The sequence below is a fragment of the Protopterus annectens genome, chromosome 10.part0 (genome assembly GCF_019279795.1).
Source record: "Protopterus annectens isolate FY-2018-M chromosome 10.part0, PAN1.0, whole genome shotgun sequence".
Taxonomy (NCBI): Eukaryota; Metazoa; Chordata; order Ceratodontiformes; family Protopteridae; genus Protopterus; species Protopterus annectens.
In genome coordinates this window covers 1141841404-1141859235 of record NC_056744.1, presented here as the reverse complement: position 1 = coordinate 1141859235, position 17832 = coordinate 1141841404, and the positions used below count along the sequence as shown (strand labels likewise).

General features: G+C 47.5%; 1 protein-coding gene across 2 annotated transcripts in view; it reads right to left on the bottom strand.

The window, feature by feature from the left end:
• Positions 1 to 17832, bottom strand: part of FUBP1 (far upstream element binding protein 1) — a 1223929-nt gene that overhangs the window by 606239 nt on the left and 599858 nt on the right. For both annotated transcript variants that reach the window (XM_044085874.1, XM_044085872.1), the window contains one exon: positions 11057 to 11137. In XM_044085874.1, coding sequence (XP_043941809.1) covers positions 11057 to 11137 — 81 coding nt within the window. The remainder of the gene's footprint in view (positions 1 to 11056; positions 11138 to 17832) is intronic.

Genomic DNA, 17832 nt, shown 5'->3' with positions numbered 1-17832 from the left:
CTTTCCAAGCTTGAAGGTGGAATGTCCTTGTGCAAAATTTTGGTAGCGGATAGTTTTGGGGGTTGGCAAACAGGTCTATGTCTGGGCGCCCCCATTTTTGAGTTATCAATGTAAATACTTGTGGATCCAGTTTCCAGTCGTGGGGACCAATGATGTTCCTGCTTAGGTCGTCTGCCAATGTGTTTTCTTCATGGCAGGAATTGTGCTTGTAATTGAACCTGGTAAGTCAGTGCTGTGTTCCACAAGGTCACTGCTTGCCTGCATAGAGGATAGGAGTATGTACCCCCTTGCTTATGTACCACATTACTGTGGTATTGTCTGTCCTTATAATAAGTTGTCCTGAATGTAAGAGGTCCTTGAAGGCTGTCAGAGCATTCTGCACAGCTAGCATTTCTTTTTGATTGATGTGCAGGTATCTTTGATCTGTAGTCCATCTGCCTTGAACGCACTGCCTTGCCATGTGTGCCCCCCAGGCATAGTCCGATGCATCTGTTGTCATAAGTTTGCCTGGCCGGGGGTAAGGTGAAAGGCTGACCCTTGTTGAGGTGACATGCCTGTGACTACCATAAAAACTCCTGTTGAAGGCAGGGAATGTGGTGTATCATTAAATTCCAAGCTGTGGCTGTGTTGAGTCCATACGCTTTTCAGGTACCATTGTAGTTTCCTCATATGCAGTTTTGCAAATGGTATAAGTAGTATGCAAGATGCCATGAATCCCAAGGCCTGCAGAATTTTTCTTGCAGGGAGTTGGGTTTTTGTTGCCATTTTGAAGTATCGAGTTAGCTGTAGTTGCTTGTCTGGCGTGAAGTAAGCCATCTGGGCCGTTGTACTCAAGCTGGCACCCAGGAATATGTTCTGTGAGGACACTAGTTTTGATTTATTTTCGTTTACGGTGTACCCTAGGCAACTTAGGTGTTTTACAAACGCCAGATGTAAGAGAATGTCCTTGCTTTCTGCTTGAATGAGGCAGTCCAGGTATGGATATATTTTAATTCCTCTTTGTCTGCAGTATGCAATTACTGGTGCCAGGCATTTTGTGAAGACCCTGGGCGCAGTAGATATGCCAAAGGGCAGTGCAGAGAATTGGTAATGGGTTGCACCTGCAATGAAACGGAGGTATCTTCTGCAATTTTGTCCGATAGGGACATGCAGGAATGCCTCCTTGAGGTCCAATGTTACTAGCCAAGCCTTCTTGCCCAACATGGGAAGAAGCTGCTGTAGTGTTAGCATCTTGAATTTGGGTACTTGCAAGTAGGTGTTTAGAATTGAAAAGTCCAGAATGGGTCTCCATGCATTGTCCTTTCTGGGGACTAGAAAGAGCCTTGATTAAAATCCTTGGCCTTGCTCCTTTGTAGGTAACCAGCTGAATGGCTCTCATGTCCATGAGAGCTGCAATTTGTTTTTGTGCCTCTGTCTATTGATTTTGTGGCAGGTTTGGCATTCCTTTTATCCTTGGCAAGGTGTGAAAATGGAATCTGTATCCTTGAAATAATGTCTAGGACCCATTTGTCATTTGTGATGATGCGCCAGTCATCTGCAAAAAGTGCTAATTTTCCTCCCAAGGGAGCTGCCAAGAGAGTTTTGCTTGGCAGTTTGATGGTTGAGTCATTGTGTTTGTCTTCTAGTAGTTTGAGGCCCGTCTTCTCCGCCCCTTTGTGTTGCAGTGGCCCATTGGCGAGGTTTGTAAGGGAGTTGTGCTTGACCTCTGCCCCTTGGGCGTCTGTATTTACCCCTCTGTGGTCCGTCAGAAGCTGGAAAGGACCAATTTTTTGTTGGCCAATTTCTGCTGAAGTGAGGGGGTTGTACCTGTAAGAAATCTTTGACTGTCTGCATAGACTGCATAGACTCCATTTTCTTTAAAACCTCTTCTGCTTTAACACCAAATAAGACATCCTGCTGTAAAGGTGCATGTAGTAATTTTGCTTTAACATGATCCCGCAGAGTCTGTTCCTTTAACCAAGCATGCCTACGTATGACAGACCCAGTAACAGCTGCTCTACAGGAAGCTTCCAAGGAATCAAATCCACATTGTAAAGTAGGTTTGCCCACCTGTTCAGCTGCATGCAACAGATCCTGCATTTCCTTCAATTCAGACTGTTGAGTGTGTGTGCTCATCTTTTGTTTTAATTGAGACATTAGGAATTGCTGATATTTCAGCATGTGAAATTGACAAATTGGTGCTCTCATAGCCAGAGTAGCCAAGGTGTAATCCTTCCCCCACCTATCTAGTGCTCTGGAGTCCCTTTCAGAGGGCACAGGGTTTTCAGCTATAGAAGCCTTAGCCCCTTTGGGACCCTGGGGCTTTTGTAAAGGAATTTGAGAGAGTCAGGCATTCTATAGTATCTGTCTGGTTTGGCTGGAGCTGGGGCAGGAGGCAGAGAATCTGGATTTGTACTAGATTCTAAGTAAACGTCATCCACAATGTCTAAAAAAAAGTGGTCTGTGCTGGGGAAGTAAAAACACTGAGCCCTTTCTTTGAGTCGGAGTAGTCCTAACCTTCCCAGTGGAAATGTTCCCTCATGGTATGTAAAGTTTCCCCAAAGGAATAGTCTTCAGGGGGAGATGCTGAGGGAATGGAATCTTCAGCATCAGAATCTTAATAAGGGGGAAAGGAGTAATCCTGTTCCTCAGAGGAGTCTGAAGAAATAAACTTGATCAGAAGAGGCATAATCCTCTTGTCCTGGCCTTTTGCCTGGGGGGGGGGGGTTGGGAACCCCTGATCAGAGTAATTAAATCTTCAGCCATCTTAAGCATCTGTTTCTTAGGCATGGGGCCTTGAATTGGAGACTGATGTACAGTCTTAGGTTTTGAAGGAGTCTTAAGCTTGGCATATGATTTTATGATGAGAGTAGTCAGTCTAAAGACACCTTCTGAAACCGAAGGAGTTTCCACAGCACCGGCTTCTTCTGCAATGGTGTCGGTAGGGGCTAAAGAAAATGGCTGCGTCGGCCTAGTACTCTCTGCTTGAGAATCCGAAGCGGTCTGGGGTTCCAATTCTGCGTTAGTCAGGGGCTGCGTAGGCGCCTCACTGAAAACCAGAGAACTGGCGACTGGCCCAGCAGAGGCCTCGGAGTCTGGCTTAGATCTAGGCTGCCTATCTTTGCGGTTTTTTATGCACGCCAGTAGTCTGTTGCTCCGACGGCATAGTATAATTAAATTTCCTACCGAAGTAGTGTCGAGCGAAATCAAAGCGTCGCTTTATAGTTTGCTTATTGAACCTAGCACAAAACCGACAACCAGTGACGTCGTGGTCTGGGCCTAGGCAGGGTATACAATAAGAATGAAAGTCCTTATGAGGTATTTGCTTCCCACAAAAAATACAATTGTTAACTTTTACTGACATCGGACTGAGGCAAGAAAAGGTTCCCCAATGGGGTACTTAGCTTTGAAGACTTCGGACTGAAACTTGATTCGAAAAGATTCGAAAATCACAGGTGCCGGCCGGCACTTGCGAACTGCTTCTGCTTCGGGCACCGTGCGGCAAGACTGAAGAAAATGGTGTTGGATGCCTCTTGTATACCCCTGGCGCACTGACGTCAGGGAAGAAGCGACAGCAACCGACGCCGGACCAAGACTTTGGAATTCAGGCCGACTGCGGGACCGCCTGACAGGATAACCTAAGTGTGATGACTGCAGCAGGCTAACACGAACATACAGCCTGCCCTGAAACAGACATTTCCTGCAAGATTCCCTTATGGGGATGTGCAGACAAGCTTCTTTTAAGTCTAGGGTGACTAGCCAGGAGTCCTTGGCTAGCATAGGAAGGAGGTGCTGAATTGTAAGCATTTTGAATTTTGGTACTACCAGGAAGGTGTTTAGGGTTGACAGATCCAGAACAGGACGCCAAGAGTTCCCTTTCCGGGGCACCAAGAGCAGCCTTGAATACACATCCTGTCCCCTTTGCTCTGTTGGAACAGGTTGAATAGCCCTCATATTAAAGAAAAAGTAATTGCTTTTGGGCCTCTCTCCACTGATTTGGAGGAAAGTCTGAATCTGCTTGGGGTTGGCAGAGTGGAAAAACAATGTATTCCAGGGATACAGATTTAAGACCCATCTGTCCTGGTTAGCATACGCCTTTTTTTGCATGCAGGGCGAGTTTTCCTCCTAGGGGTGCAAATACTTTGGTACGGCTGGGAAAGATTAAGGACAAGTCATTGTGAGCTTTTTCCATAGGGAGGTGGCTTACCAATCCCATTTTTGAGGAGGGAGCACTCCACTGTTTAGATCTGTGCATACCCAAGACTGTAGTCTTTGTGGTCTACTGCCCCTGGGTTTGGGCCGAGAAGGTCTGGAAGGGACTGGAAAGGACCAGTTTTTTTGAAGGCCAATGCCTACTGAATCTAGGTGGCTGTACCTGTAAGAAACCCTTAACAGTTTGCAAGGATTTAGCTTTTTCCTCCATCTTTTTAAGAACTTTTTCTGCTTTAGAGCCAAACATTCTTTGATTAATGGAGCATCAATTAATTTTACCTCAACATGGTCTGGCAAGATTTGTTCCTTCAGACAAGCACGCCTTCACAGAACAGACCCAGTGACAGCAGCCCTGCAAGCTGCTTCTAAGGCATCAAAACCACACTGCAAAGTATCTTTACCAACTTGGTTTGCAGAATGCATTAAGTCTTGTAAGTCATTTTCCTGCACAATCAGGAATAAACATTTTTTGTTTAGTTAGACCATACACTGCTGGTACTTAAACATGTGAAACTGGCAATTTAAGGTCCTGATGGCAAGAGTTGCAGAGGTATATACCTTCGTAACTCCTCTGTCTAGAGCCTTAAAATCCCTGTCTGAAGGGGGTAAGGTTTATGGCTGTAGAAGCCTTAATACCTTTAGGTCCCTGGGAAATTGTCTCTGGATCGGCTGTGGGATTTTTGGAGAAATTTGAGAGTCAGGTACTCTGTAGTATCTGTCAAGCTTTCTAGGAGCAGGTGGCAACGTATCAGGGGTAAGGCGGGCTTCCATGAAGACATGTACAATATCCAAGACGGGAGAAAAGCTAGAAGCTTATGCTGAGGAAAGTCTAACCCCCCCCACCCCAGTCTTTTTTTGAACTGTGGGTAGCCCTGGCATTCCCAGTGGAAATGCCCTTAGGGTAATGCAAGGTTTCATCGAAAGAAAGGTCCAGGGGGAAGGGGGCTGAGGGAATTGAATCCTCTCCATCAGAGTCCTTATAGGTAGAAAAAATGGCATGTCCTGGTAATCACTGGGGTCAGAGTCATCAGACTCGTGGTCTGAAGAATCAGAAGGAAAAATCAATTGTGTCTTTTAGAGGTGGAAGGCTGGCTTCCCCTAATTACAGCAATAAGGTCTTAAACCATTCTAAGCATTTGTTTCTGTGGCATGGGAGCTTGAGAATGTGCTTTGGTCGTTAGTTTCCTAGGCGTAGTGCAAACACTTGGCCTAAGAAACTCTGCAGATTTAGTCATTAACGAAATAGTCTGTTTAATACGAACATCGGAAGGTCTGAATACACCCTCAGAAGCCAGTGTCTGCACAGTGGCTCTGGACCCATTCAAGCTAGAGACATCCACAGGTTCCATATAGTCGAAGCATCTCAGCACACCGGACTCCGAATGGGTCTCAGTAGAGGCCTGTGAATCTGTAGAAGCGGGTAACAGGGACTGCGAAAGAGCCAGAGTGCCAGCGAACTGGCAACTAGCTTAACGAAGTGTCAGCAGTTTTGGACCTGTGCGGTTCGTCTGTTTTTTCGGAAGATCAGTAGTCAGATGGCTTACCAAAGCAATTTCAGAATACGGAGAATGAGAGCAAAAGAATGCAGACACAAATATTCCGATGAATAGTTTGGACGTTGAACAAGGCACAAAACTGACAGCGAGGGACGTCCTGGTCTGGGCCTAAACAGGTGATGCAGTAAGAATGAAATTAGAGGTATTTGCTTTCCACAAGCAAGACGATTGTTAACTTTTTCTGACATCTGTTAGAGCAAGAAAAATGTACTTCCAATGGGGTACTTAGCTTTAGAAGACTTCAGGTTTGAAACTCGAAAACGAAAATTTCAGGTAGCTGCCAAACGCCACTTGCCACGTGGGAGCCCGAAGCAGATAGAAAGAAAAGCTGATGTAATGGCATCAGCTGCATGTTTTACACCAGACATCATGGATGAGGCAACAGCTTCAGACTCAGAAATCCCAAGACTCTGGTATTCAGGCTGACTGAGGGCTACCTGCACGCAGATAACCCCAAGTGCGAGTGCAACAGTGAAACACGAAGAACATCCATCCTTCCTAGAGTCTTAGTTTTAAAAAGAAGGTCTTGAACCTGCATCAGCAGGGCTTGTACTCTGGTGGAAGCTTTACCATCATTATGTCTAAAACTGTGCCTATAAAAATGTTGAGATGGCAATAAGGCAGATTTTTCATAGTTTATTGCAATCCCTAGACAAGAGCAAAGTGTCAAGGTGGTCTCTGTGTCTGTTAGCAGATGCTTGGTGGTGGCCGTTAGGAGCCAGTCATCTAGATATAGAAACATCCGGAATCCTAAAAATCTCAGGTGAACCATAACTGTCATACATTTGAACACTCTGGGGGCTGTAGTGATGCCAAAGGGCAAAGCTCGACATTGGTAGTGACTCACTCCCAGCTGAAAACTCAGACTCCTGGATGGCCTGTTCATTTTTATGTGGTACTACACATCCTGGAATTCTAGAGAGCACATCCAATTGTCTTTTCCCAGAAAGGAAGCATCGGCTGCAGAGTTACCATGTGGAAATTTGTCTTGTTTACAGATTTGTTCAGTCTGCTGAGATCCAGTATGGGTCTCCAGTCCCCTGTTTTCTTTAGAACTAAAAAGAACCCAAAGATCTGATCTGGCCTGTGGGGACCAGTTGGATGACTTTCCTAGCAACATCTATTTCTAGGGCTGCTGGTTTCCTGTGACTGGGTGGAACATCTGGAATGTTTTTTTTATGCATGGGGCAGGAATAGGAAAAGGTATGAAGTAACTTTTGGATATGATGCTTTGTACCCAACTGTCATTTACTTTTAGCCAGGTGTCTGGGTACAAACGATAAATCAACCCTTAACTGTCTCCAGAGATGGACAAATGGGCCTCCTTTCAGGAGAGCTGAAAGGGCCTTACCAAAGGAGAAATCACTCGCCCAGATTCTGCAAATCCCCTCTGCCACGTGGCCGGCGTCTTCCATTAATGCTTCCCCCTCTGCCCCTGGGGGAAGGCTCACTCCATGTCCTGAAAGGTGTTCCGGGATTTTCAACAAAATATCTTTCCTACCTTTTTACCTACGGGAGAAGGTCTAGGTGGTGTGGAAAACGGACTCAGAAGGCAATGTGTCTTTCCTTCCTGGTCACACCTGGTTAGTGTCTTTCACTTTAGGCCAGAACAAGGATGAGCCGAAAGGGGCATTAACAAAGGCTGATGAAAGGTTCCCCAAAGTTACACACGCATCCAGGAAAGTCTCCTGAGGGCAATTCCTGAACCCACTGACCTACTTGCTCCATCGGGTACATAAGAGAAGAGTCTCATGGATGGGTTAACTACTGAATTTAAAGTGGAGAGCTGGGAGGACACCAATACCCCTGCAGCTACTGAACCCTGGAGAGCATCTCAAAGCTCCTTCAAGAGATCTCTGTAATCTGGTGAAATGAGTAAGAACTCTGGGACTAGAGTGTGAAGGTCGCTGAAGAAAACATGCGCTTTCCACATCTGTCCAATGTACAAGACTTTGGAGGATGGACAGAAGTGGACATTTCAGATAACTCCCTTTTTGAGGCCGCACCACCATAGCATCTACCGGGACACCCTTAGTAAGAAAGGTTTCATGTTTGGGGAACTGAAATTTATTTGGCATCCAGGGAACTGGCTCTACTGAATCTGGAGACTCCCACACCTTTTGACAAACTTAAATCCATAAGTTTGAAAGGCGGAGACACCCAAGTGGCTGAAGGGCGAGACCCAAAGGCCTTCAGACAGACTCATCAATAGGGTTGATGGGCTTCCAGCTGCCTGTTTAATTTCTACGATGTCTGCAAAGGAGACATCCTCAGATAGCAACAGTGGGGAGCCTTCTAACTCATTGAGGTCTGTGATATGACAGACTCCTCTGGGGAGTCCAAATGCTTCCTCTTACATAATCTCTTGTGAGGGACCTCTTCAGGACATTCTGGAAAGGTTTTGGAAGAGATAGATTCACTCACTGGGGGATCCTGAGTCCTTGGGTCTCTACATCTGTGTGGGACTGGTTGTGCAGAGACTGACACCGGTGCCTTCTGGGGAGAAATAACAGGACCCGAGAGCGGGGACAGCACTCAAGACTCGAAAGTACCCCTGCAAAGGACCAGAGGAAGCCTCCAGCTCAGAAGAACCTGTAGGACCCCCCTCAGAGCCATGGTGGACTCCAAAGCCGATCTCACCCATGCCAAGGCTTCGAGAGGTAAAGTCGGATCAGACAAGTGTCCTATACAGTTATCCCCCCCCCCCCCGACCAGAGTGTCGGCCCCTAGACACCTCGAGCTCAGATGGCAGAGAAACAGTCAGAGCAGAAGCTAGATCCATAGGTCCTGGGTCTGGAATATCAACCAAATCCTTGGTGGCTTTTTCAAGGAAGGATAAGTCATACTTGGCTGTGTACATCTGGTAATTTGTAGCCCTAACGGACAGGGTGGCAGAAGTGCAAATGTTCTTACCTAGACGTTCCATGGTCTTACAGTCTATGTCAGCAGGAAGTATGGTGGTTGTAGGCAAGAGCTTGGACGCCTTGTCTGGGGAAATGGAGATAGTGGCTGGGTCTGGAGGGGGGCACTTAAGGAGATACTTGTCTGATTCAGGTACGTTATGCAGCTCTGCATGGAGCAGGAGGTTGAGAATCTGGGTTTAAGGATGCTGAAAAGGTATCCAGGAAAGCAGTTAAAATTGGAGGTACAACAGAAGGACTTTGGGAGTCCATCTGAATGAGGTCATAGTACCTCTTTTGAACCTCTCATGTCAGAGGATTCCCACCTGATGTGGTCTTACATTTTGGATAAGATTTCTCCAAAAGTCAAATCCTCAGCTGGGGAATCAGGGTCTAAAGATTGTTCTTCTAGGGAGCCATAACCCAAGGGAGAAGAGATCTGGGTGCAAGAGTGACTTCAGACGAATCAGAAAAATCCTCTTCTCTCCTAGTAGGGTCTGAGGTTTGAGGCCTAGGCCTCAAAAGTGGAGGAGCAAAGCTACAACTGCCTGCAGAGGTAGGCCATACAACTATGAAGGCATTAAACAAGCTTTGGCTGAAAGCCTGCAGTTAAGCATGCTTGCAGAAGAAATATGCTTTATCTTTTTGAGGGGCCTAGCCGGCATCTGAATAGGGGAAAGGTCTCGAGTCTGGGGGCTAAGGGAGCGGCGGGATCCAAAGGGCCTATAACAAAATGCTGGTTCCCCCCGGCAGAGACAGACGTCAGTAATGCCTCTATGGACATGCCCTCCACGTGGTATTGTGCATCTTCATCGGAGATACCCGCTTTAACCACTGCAGCAGAATCGGATGTCTCTGCCAGGCCTAAGTCTGCCACAGGCAGAGGGACTGACGCTAGAGGCACAGCGGCAGTGGTAGGCCACAAGGTTCTGGCCCTCTACAAATTCTGAAGGAACATCAGAAGAGCCCTCCATCACCAACACTGTTTTAACAGTTGACACTAAATACAAGTTTAGTGCATGCAGACAACTACGTAGGGTTTTGGGCACAAACACCTGACAATTAAGACAGGCCTTGTAATAGTGTTCCTTACCCAAGCAAAATAGGCACTGATCTTGAGTGTTCTTGTAGGGATCTGCCGGCAAAACTTACATTTGCCCTTTCTGGATGCCATGAACAAACAAGGATATCAAAAAGGACTGAAAGGGTCCCCAACAGGGTACTTATCCAATTTCTCAAATCAGATGTCAGCGAGAGCAGGAACACCTGGCATACGACTGAAGTTCTGAGCGCTGGTGCGTGCGGATGTCACTTATGGCCCCTGTTCCCCAAGCTATGCCAAAATGTCCCACACACCATATAGGGACTGTAAAGCTTTTGCATACTGTCCGGATGCACGCGAAGCAAGAATAAACCCACATGTAGAATACTGCAACATTGGAAAAGAGCATCTTCCTTGATGCACAATGTACAAAAAAGCTCTTCCACAGCCTGCATTAACCTAAAAATGCAAAAATAATTAAAAATCTGGGAAACCTGTTAAAGTTTACTACTTCTGAGAGTACCCAGTGGAGAACCTTTTCATAAATGCTCTTTCATACTAGCACATGCAGTTATGATGCAGATTTGAACTCAACCTGATTCTGGCCACATCCACTTGTTTTGGCAAATGCTAAACAAATTCGTCAGAATTAAAACCATCTGACAGGGCCTCATATGGGTAAATCCAAGTTCTTGACTATTCAAAGGTCTGTTATCACCTACACCTTTCCTACTTTAGCAAAGTAAAACATCAGTTTATGTCATTTGTCTTGCCAAGTGTGGATGCAGGAACACCATCTTTGCTGAGAGTCGCACTGAAGGAGAGAACAATGCAGCAGAGAGAACTGGTCCGCATCATGCTGAAATTAAGTGTTCACACAGGACAAAAGTGCTGCCAATCTGTTACTATTTTGTGAGAGAAAAAAAATCGGTATGCCAGCACTTGTACAACATGCTGTGCTACCAAGGCAGCTCCCATATGGTGCTTTTTACAAACAACAGCTGTTTCTACTACTCGCTGACAAAGTCAAACCGGAAGTACAGACGTGGAAACTGCCTCAAAACCATTCAAGAGACAGCAAAACTACAGAAAACCTTTCAATTTAGATTCTTCCTTTTCTGCATCAGTTTCTTCAAGGGTCTGCCAAAAATATATTCCATTTGTTTATGTTCTAGGTTTTAACAGTGCTGTTCATTATATGCAAGACTCTAGGATCAAACATAGGGAAGCTGGACAGGAAGTTACTTAGCTAGTAAAACAATACATCTCAACTTTGGCATACCCACCATTAACAGAGCTTCAGACTTTCACATCCTAAATTGCCCCATCTCATTTGGCACCAACAGTTTAAAAAAGTCAATACTTACATCCAAGCTGTCACCTCTTGCCCCATATTCATTTCGATACCCTTGATCTCGAATTAGGTCCATTACCATCTCCTTTGCTTGCTACACAAAGCATTGAAAAAACAAATTTAAGACATAATTGATAACACTGAATGCAAGCGCAACAACAACGTTATAAACTACTACATAAATGATTTAGCTCATTTCACTACACTGGAGCTCAGGTTTGCACTAACTTCCAGTGGGCAGAGCCTAAGCCTTTTGACAGAATCAAATTATGTCCTCCCATTCCAAACAATGTTCATATCTCTGGAACCACAGGGGTTATGAAAGTATAAACAGCAAACTTCAGCACCAACTATTTTTATAGTGGCAGTATTCTTTAGGTTCTAGGTCTTACTGAATTTTACAAGTCCAGTAAACATGGTAACAGTCATCTTTAATTTGTTTGAATGGGATAGTCTGACTTTTTTCAACAGAGGCCCAGGGAGATTAGCTGCAAAGTAGAGAACAAAAAACATTACAGTACATGTGCAATACAATGAGAAATACAAGGCTTCAAAGCAAAAAATTAACAGATCAAGAAAATACTTCGAAAACACTCAAGCAGCCACTCAAGTTAACACTGTCAGCAGCACTTAACTCGTTGAGAGCTTTCATTTGAGACTAAATACTTGTTACTTTGTTGCAGAAATATTTGCAAAAATGTGAAATTATCTACAGAAATCAAAAAAGTTATGTACTCACCGTAACGTTCCATCTGAGTAGGTACTTCATTTGTCTGCAACCTGTGGGTTACGGATCCGACTTCAGATCCGAGCCGGCAGCTTCACAAGCTAAAGGATCCGAGCTCCTAGCTCCTCCCCCCTACCCATAATCCCCTGCTGACTACTGCTTTACCTCAGATCGGGTTTGCTTAATTTTAAACACCTCACACCCTCGACAGAGGATCAAGCCCTACTTCATGCTATGACAAAAGGACATATTACAGTTAGTTATCCAGATATGGTTAGGGGGAATGGGGGGTTGGTTGCAGACAAATGAAGTACCTACTCAGATGGAACGTTATGGTGAGTACATAACTTCTTTATCTGAAGTAGTTACTTCATTTGTTCTGCAACCTGTGGGACAGAGTCCCCAGCTACCTCTAGAATTAACCCTGGGTGGCCTTACGGAAGAATATTCCGAAGCACCGCGGAGCCAAAGGAACCCCTACTCCTCGAAATCATATCCAATTTATAATGGGAGATGAACGTATGAGAAGTGGACCAAGTAGCTGCTGAACATACGTCGTCCAGAAGAGCCCTGGACCAGAAGGCTGCTGATGTAGCAGGTTGAGTGAGCATGAATTCCCGTAGGAACTGGTTTACCTGAGGATGTATACACGTGAGTTATGCACTGGGAAATCCAATTTGCCAGAGTTACTTTGGAAATTACCTTTCCCCTAGCTGATCTGGCAAAAGACACAAACTGATCAGACCTACGAAAATCCTTAGTCCTGTGCAGATAGAAACATAATTGTCTGTGTACGTCCAATTTGTGCAATGTGTACTCCCCCTTGTTCTGAAAATTTGGGAAAAACACTGGTAAGTTAATTGATTGGTTAATATTGGACTCCGAAGCCACCTTCGGTAGTAAAGAGGGGTTAGTCCCGAGAGACTATCCTTATGAAAAATGAGGTAGGGAGGTTTCATGCACAAGGCTTGGAGTTCTGAGACCCACCTGGCTGATGTAATAGCGACTAAAAAGGCAGTTTTCCAAGACAAGAATTTCAAAGAAACTGAAGAGGCGGGCTAGAAAGGTGGACTTGTCGAGGCATGCAACACTAAGGTTAAGTCCCATGGGGGTACTACAGATTTGACCGGTGGTTTTAGGAGATTAACGCCCTTGAGGAAGGTTTTGCATATCTTTGAGGATGCTATTGATCCTAGTTCACCCCACACATGAAAGTGGGAAATAGCTAACTGTACCTTAACTGTGGAAGCGCTTGCTCCCTGCTGAAAGATTAGTGACAGGAAATCCAGAATTGTAGGAATAGGGACCGTAAATGGGTCCATGCCTTTGCTTTCGGCCCAAATGGAAAAACGTTTCCATTTACTATAGTAAATTTTTCTGGTGGCTGGTTTATGGGCCGCCACCAGAATGTCCTTCACTGGTGATGAGATACCAGGAGTCCTAGCCATCAGAGGAACTGGATCAATCAAGCGGTCAGCTTGAGGTTTAGCAGATTCGGGGTTTGGAATCCCACAGGATGCGATATCAAATCTGGAATGGAATCTAGGATCCATGGAGGAACACAGACCATAGGTAAGGGAACCAGATCTGACGAGGCCAGAATGGGGCTATGAGGATCACTCTTGCTCAACAGACGTGCTTTCTGAATGAATTTCAGCATAAGTGGGGTGGGGTGGGGGGGTAAGCAGAGAGAAGACCGAGCGGCTAAGCATGAACCAGAGCGTCTCTTGGGGCCTCCCCTGGAGGGGGAAGTATTGCGAAATACTCGCTGCACTTTGTGTTTGACAGAGAGGCGAAAAGATTGCAAGGCCAACCCCATGCGCAGAAGATCTGCTTCGCAACTAAAGGATTGAGAGACCACTTGTACTGAGTGAGAATCACCCGACTCTGTGTCCGCCAAAATGTTGGACCGACGCGGAATGTGCATATTATCAGAAAGCTGTTGGTGGATATCGCCCATACCCACACTCATGACTTCTCTGCAAAGGGGGTAAGACCTGGTTCCTCCCTGTTTACGTACCAGACTACCGCCATGTTGTCTGTCTGAATCGCAATCGTCCCTAGAGGGAGAAAGTCGTGGACAGCTTGCAACGCCAAAAGCACCGCCCTCATCTCTAGGACATTGATATGCAAAGCGGTCTCCAAGGGGGTCCACGTGCCTTGGACAGTTCTGCCTGAACAATGCCCCCCCCCCCCAAGGCGAGAAGCATCCGTGGTAAACGTGGCTTGGGGTGGGGGAATTACAAAGGGTCTCCCCTTCTTGCAGCTCCTGTGAGCGAAGCCACCAAAGGAGGGAGTCCCTGCAGATTCTGCTCAGTGAAATCGGGGAATTGATCGGGTGAAGCACTAACTACCACTGAACTTGGAGTCCGCTGTAAGATCCTCATCCGGAGGCGTGCATGCAGACAGACCGATGGTAGCTGCCATCGACCCCAGTGCTCTCAGGACTAACTCCGCCGCAGGAGCCGGACTAAAACTTGATGTGATAGGCTGTTCAGTCTGTCCGGAGTCAGCAGGGCTCGACAGATGCGTGTGTTCAACTTTGCCCCAATAAACTCCAAGACCTGCACTGGCTGAAGGGAGGACTTTGGAAGATTCACTGAAATGCCCAATTCCTAGGCAAGAGAAAGTGTAATCCCTTGCCACTCAGAGTTGATGCCTGCTGGGGGAGACGAGGAGCCAGTCGTCCAGGTATGGGAAGACCTGAATTCCCTGGAGTCTCAGGTGGGCTGAGAAACACTGCCATGACCTTGGTGAATACCCTGGGGGCTGAGGAAAGGCCGAATGGGAGGACCCTGAATTGATAATGACTGGCCCCTAGCCGGAAAAGGAGAAACCTCCTGGATCGTCTGTCCATCAGGATGTGGTAGTACGCATCCTGGAGGTCTATCGAGCACATCTAGTCGTTCTCCCGAAGAAGGGGGAGAATAGACTGAAGAGTGACCATACGGAACTTTTCCTTGGGGATGAACAGGTTCAGGGCGGAGAGATCTAGAATCGGTCTCAAGTCCCCAGTCTTTTTTGGCACCAAAAAGAACCTGGAGCAGTAGCCCAATCAGAATTGTTCTGGGGGGACGGGGGGGAAGGGCTGGATGGCTCTTTTCCCTAGTAGCTTTGCTACTTCTAAGGCTGCTGCCTCCCTTTGATCGGGTGGGACATCTGGGAGGCGTCCGACTTTGGGGGGGGGGGTGGTAGGTGTATGAAGGGAATGGAGTAACCTCTGGATATGATTCGGAGCACCCATCGATCTGTCGTGATGGACTCCCAATTTGACAGGTGCTCTGATAAACGCCCCCCGACTGCCTCCAGAGGAGGGACAGTCTGGTAAGCCCTCAGGGCTGCTGTGCAGGCCTGTCCGAGAAAGGTTCCCTACACCCAAAGTTACGCGGCCCCCCTCTGCCTCTGGGCCGGCGTCCGCCTTGTCCTCTGCCTCGATTCCTAGAAAAGGATCATTGGGGAGTCGAGAAGCTGACCCTGACGGCAGACCGTGTCTTCCCATCCTTCTCGCTTTGGACCAGCGTCTCACATATAGTCTTGCCAAAAAGCAAAGATCCAAAGGGCGCATTCGTGAAGGACACCTTAAAGGGATCCGCAAAATCTCAAAGGCGGAGCCAGGCGTGACGCCGCAAGACGACCCCGGCTTCGCTAGCCCTAGCGACTCCCTCCGTAGCGAGAGAGTAACCGCATGGACGTGTTAGAGATGGACTTTAGAGTGGCCATATGAGTCGTAAATGTGTCCTTATCCGCGACCATCATGGACTCTGGAGGAGCTGCAGCATATTCCTTAATCAAGTCTCGCTGTAGCCTGTGCGCCATGTAGTTCAGCGCCCTTATGGAATAGGTTGCTGAAGCAAACCTCAGCTTCTCAATACGGTCCATCGCCCGAGATTCCTTATCCGGAGGATGGACTGAGGAACTCTCCTGTGCGAGCTCCTTCTTCGTGGCGGCCACCACCAGCATGGCATCAAAAGGAGACCTTAGCCCAGGACTGCCTATCTGCAGGGGGGCTAAGAACTTTGTCAGGACGTCTCGGGATTGGCTCCACGGTGTCTGGTTCTTTCCACACCCTGGTGGTAATTAAGACCACCAGGGGGTCAGCCGGGGGGGGGGGGACCCAGGAGGTAGACGGGCCCGCCTCAAATGCCTCCAGGAACACAGATTCATCAGAGGAAGGTTTTTGGGCAGACAACCCCCCTCTAATACGCAACATTTCCATGATGTCTCCAAAGGAGACATCCTCGGGGGGTGACCTTGGGGAGCCTTCCCCTTCATCCAAATCTGTCTGTGGTGATGGACTCAGGGGAGTCCAAGTGCCTCCTTTTACACTGCTGTTTGCGAGGAACCTCCTCGGTGGGACAGTCCGAAGAGGGCTCGCCCACGGGGTCCTGTTCCTCCAAGGGAACTGACTGGAGAATTTGAGCGGGCTGTCCCATAGGACGGATGATGGAGGAGACCCATATGCAAAGCGGGGGGTGGGAGGATCCGAGGCCCGACTGGGGATTTGGAACACCGACAGAACCCTCTCCACTACCTCAAAAACCGAAGGGGAACTACTTTCTCCAGGCTCAGAAAGGAGTCTCCTCAGCACAGAAGCAGGGATCGGGGTCGGAGCCGAAGCAGTCGGATCCGAGAGAGGCGTGCTCTGACCTACCCTGAGCCGAAGGTAAACCAATCTCCACTGATCCGATGCTCGGCCCAGAGAGCTAGGATCTGACACGCTAGAGGGCAACGTCGGCGAAGATACCAGAGCTATCGGCGCCGACGAAACCCCGGCTCCAAAAGGGCCTGGATCAGATGACTCCAAAACCCTGAACCGGGCTGGAGAAGAAGTGATCAGAGCAAAAAGAGGGACTGAGCTCCCCCCCTCCCCCTGAGGGGGGGGGGGGCAACAGCACCCCCATCTGCAATTTGGGTCTGCAGGAATCTACTCATCCGATCCATGTCCGCGTCAGTAAGGCTCCTTGTAGACCTAGAGGAAGCCTAAGCGGGCCAGGAGGGCCACCTCGACGACCTCCGAGACCGGTACTCCGGTGAGACACGAGGCAAACTGAGTCGGGGGGGGTGGGAACCTTTGAGGGAGGACTAGTAGTTTTAGCAGGGGGGGGCTGAGGGGTGAGCCTCAGTCCAACTTGGTCTTTCTCCCTGTGCCTTTTTTCCCTGGAGAAAGAAGCACTAGAGTCCCCCGAGCTCTGCACAGTAGAGGGAATTTGAGTCCCAGGTAGACCTGGGGGAACTGAAGGAGTCAGGGCTACGGTAGTAGTCTGACCCTTCGAGGGAGAGGAAGAAGCAGAGTCCTGGGAGAGAAGGCCTGCCAGGATCAGCTTGTTCTTCCTGTCCCAGATTGCCCGAGGATTAAAGGCTGCACAGATTTGGCAAGCCGTTGATAAATGGGCCACCCCCAGGCATAAGACACACTGAGTGTGGCCATCAGCTGAGGAAAGCTTATGGCCACACTTAGTGCACTTAGAAAAAATGGCTTTGGGCCCTTCCGCCATTATGAAAAACTCACACACACCCAAACACTAAGGGGGGAGGGAGAGAAAAGAAAACTAAAGACCACGATAACTAGGAGTGGGTAACTAACTCTATGTGACTGAAAAAAATACTAACTATACCTAAAAATCACTTCAACAATTCTCTCAATTAGAAAAAATCTAAACGATCTCACCCAGCTTAAGGAGCTCTTCACGAGTAGCTGTCTTCAGCCGCGGCAAACTCGATCAGAGGTAAAGCAGCAGGGGATTATGGGTAGGGGGAGGAGCTAGGAGCTCGGATCCTTTACCTTGTGAAGCTGCCGGCTCGGATCCGTAACCCACAGGTTGCAGAACAAATGAAGTAACTACTTCAGATAAAATGTTATCTCTACCTGCACTAGACAAAGGTCAAATATTAAGGCAGATGAGTTCGCCAAGAAGCAATATTGGACACCTAGAGGCATCAGTAGGAATTAACGGTAGATGCACCTGGAGGAGCCACTCAGGTGTAATAACATTAAGCAGTACTCTACAACTTAAAGCAAAACTTTCACGGCTTACTGTAAATTTGTGTTGCACTGGATTTTC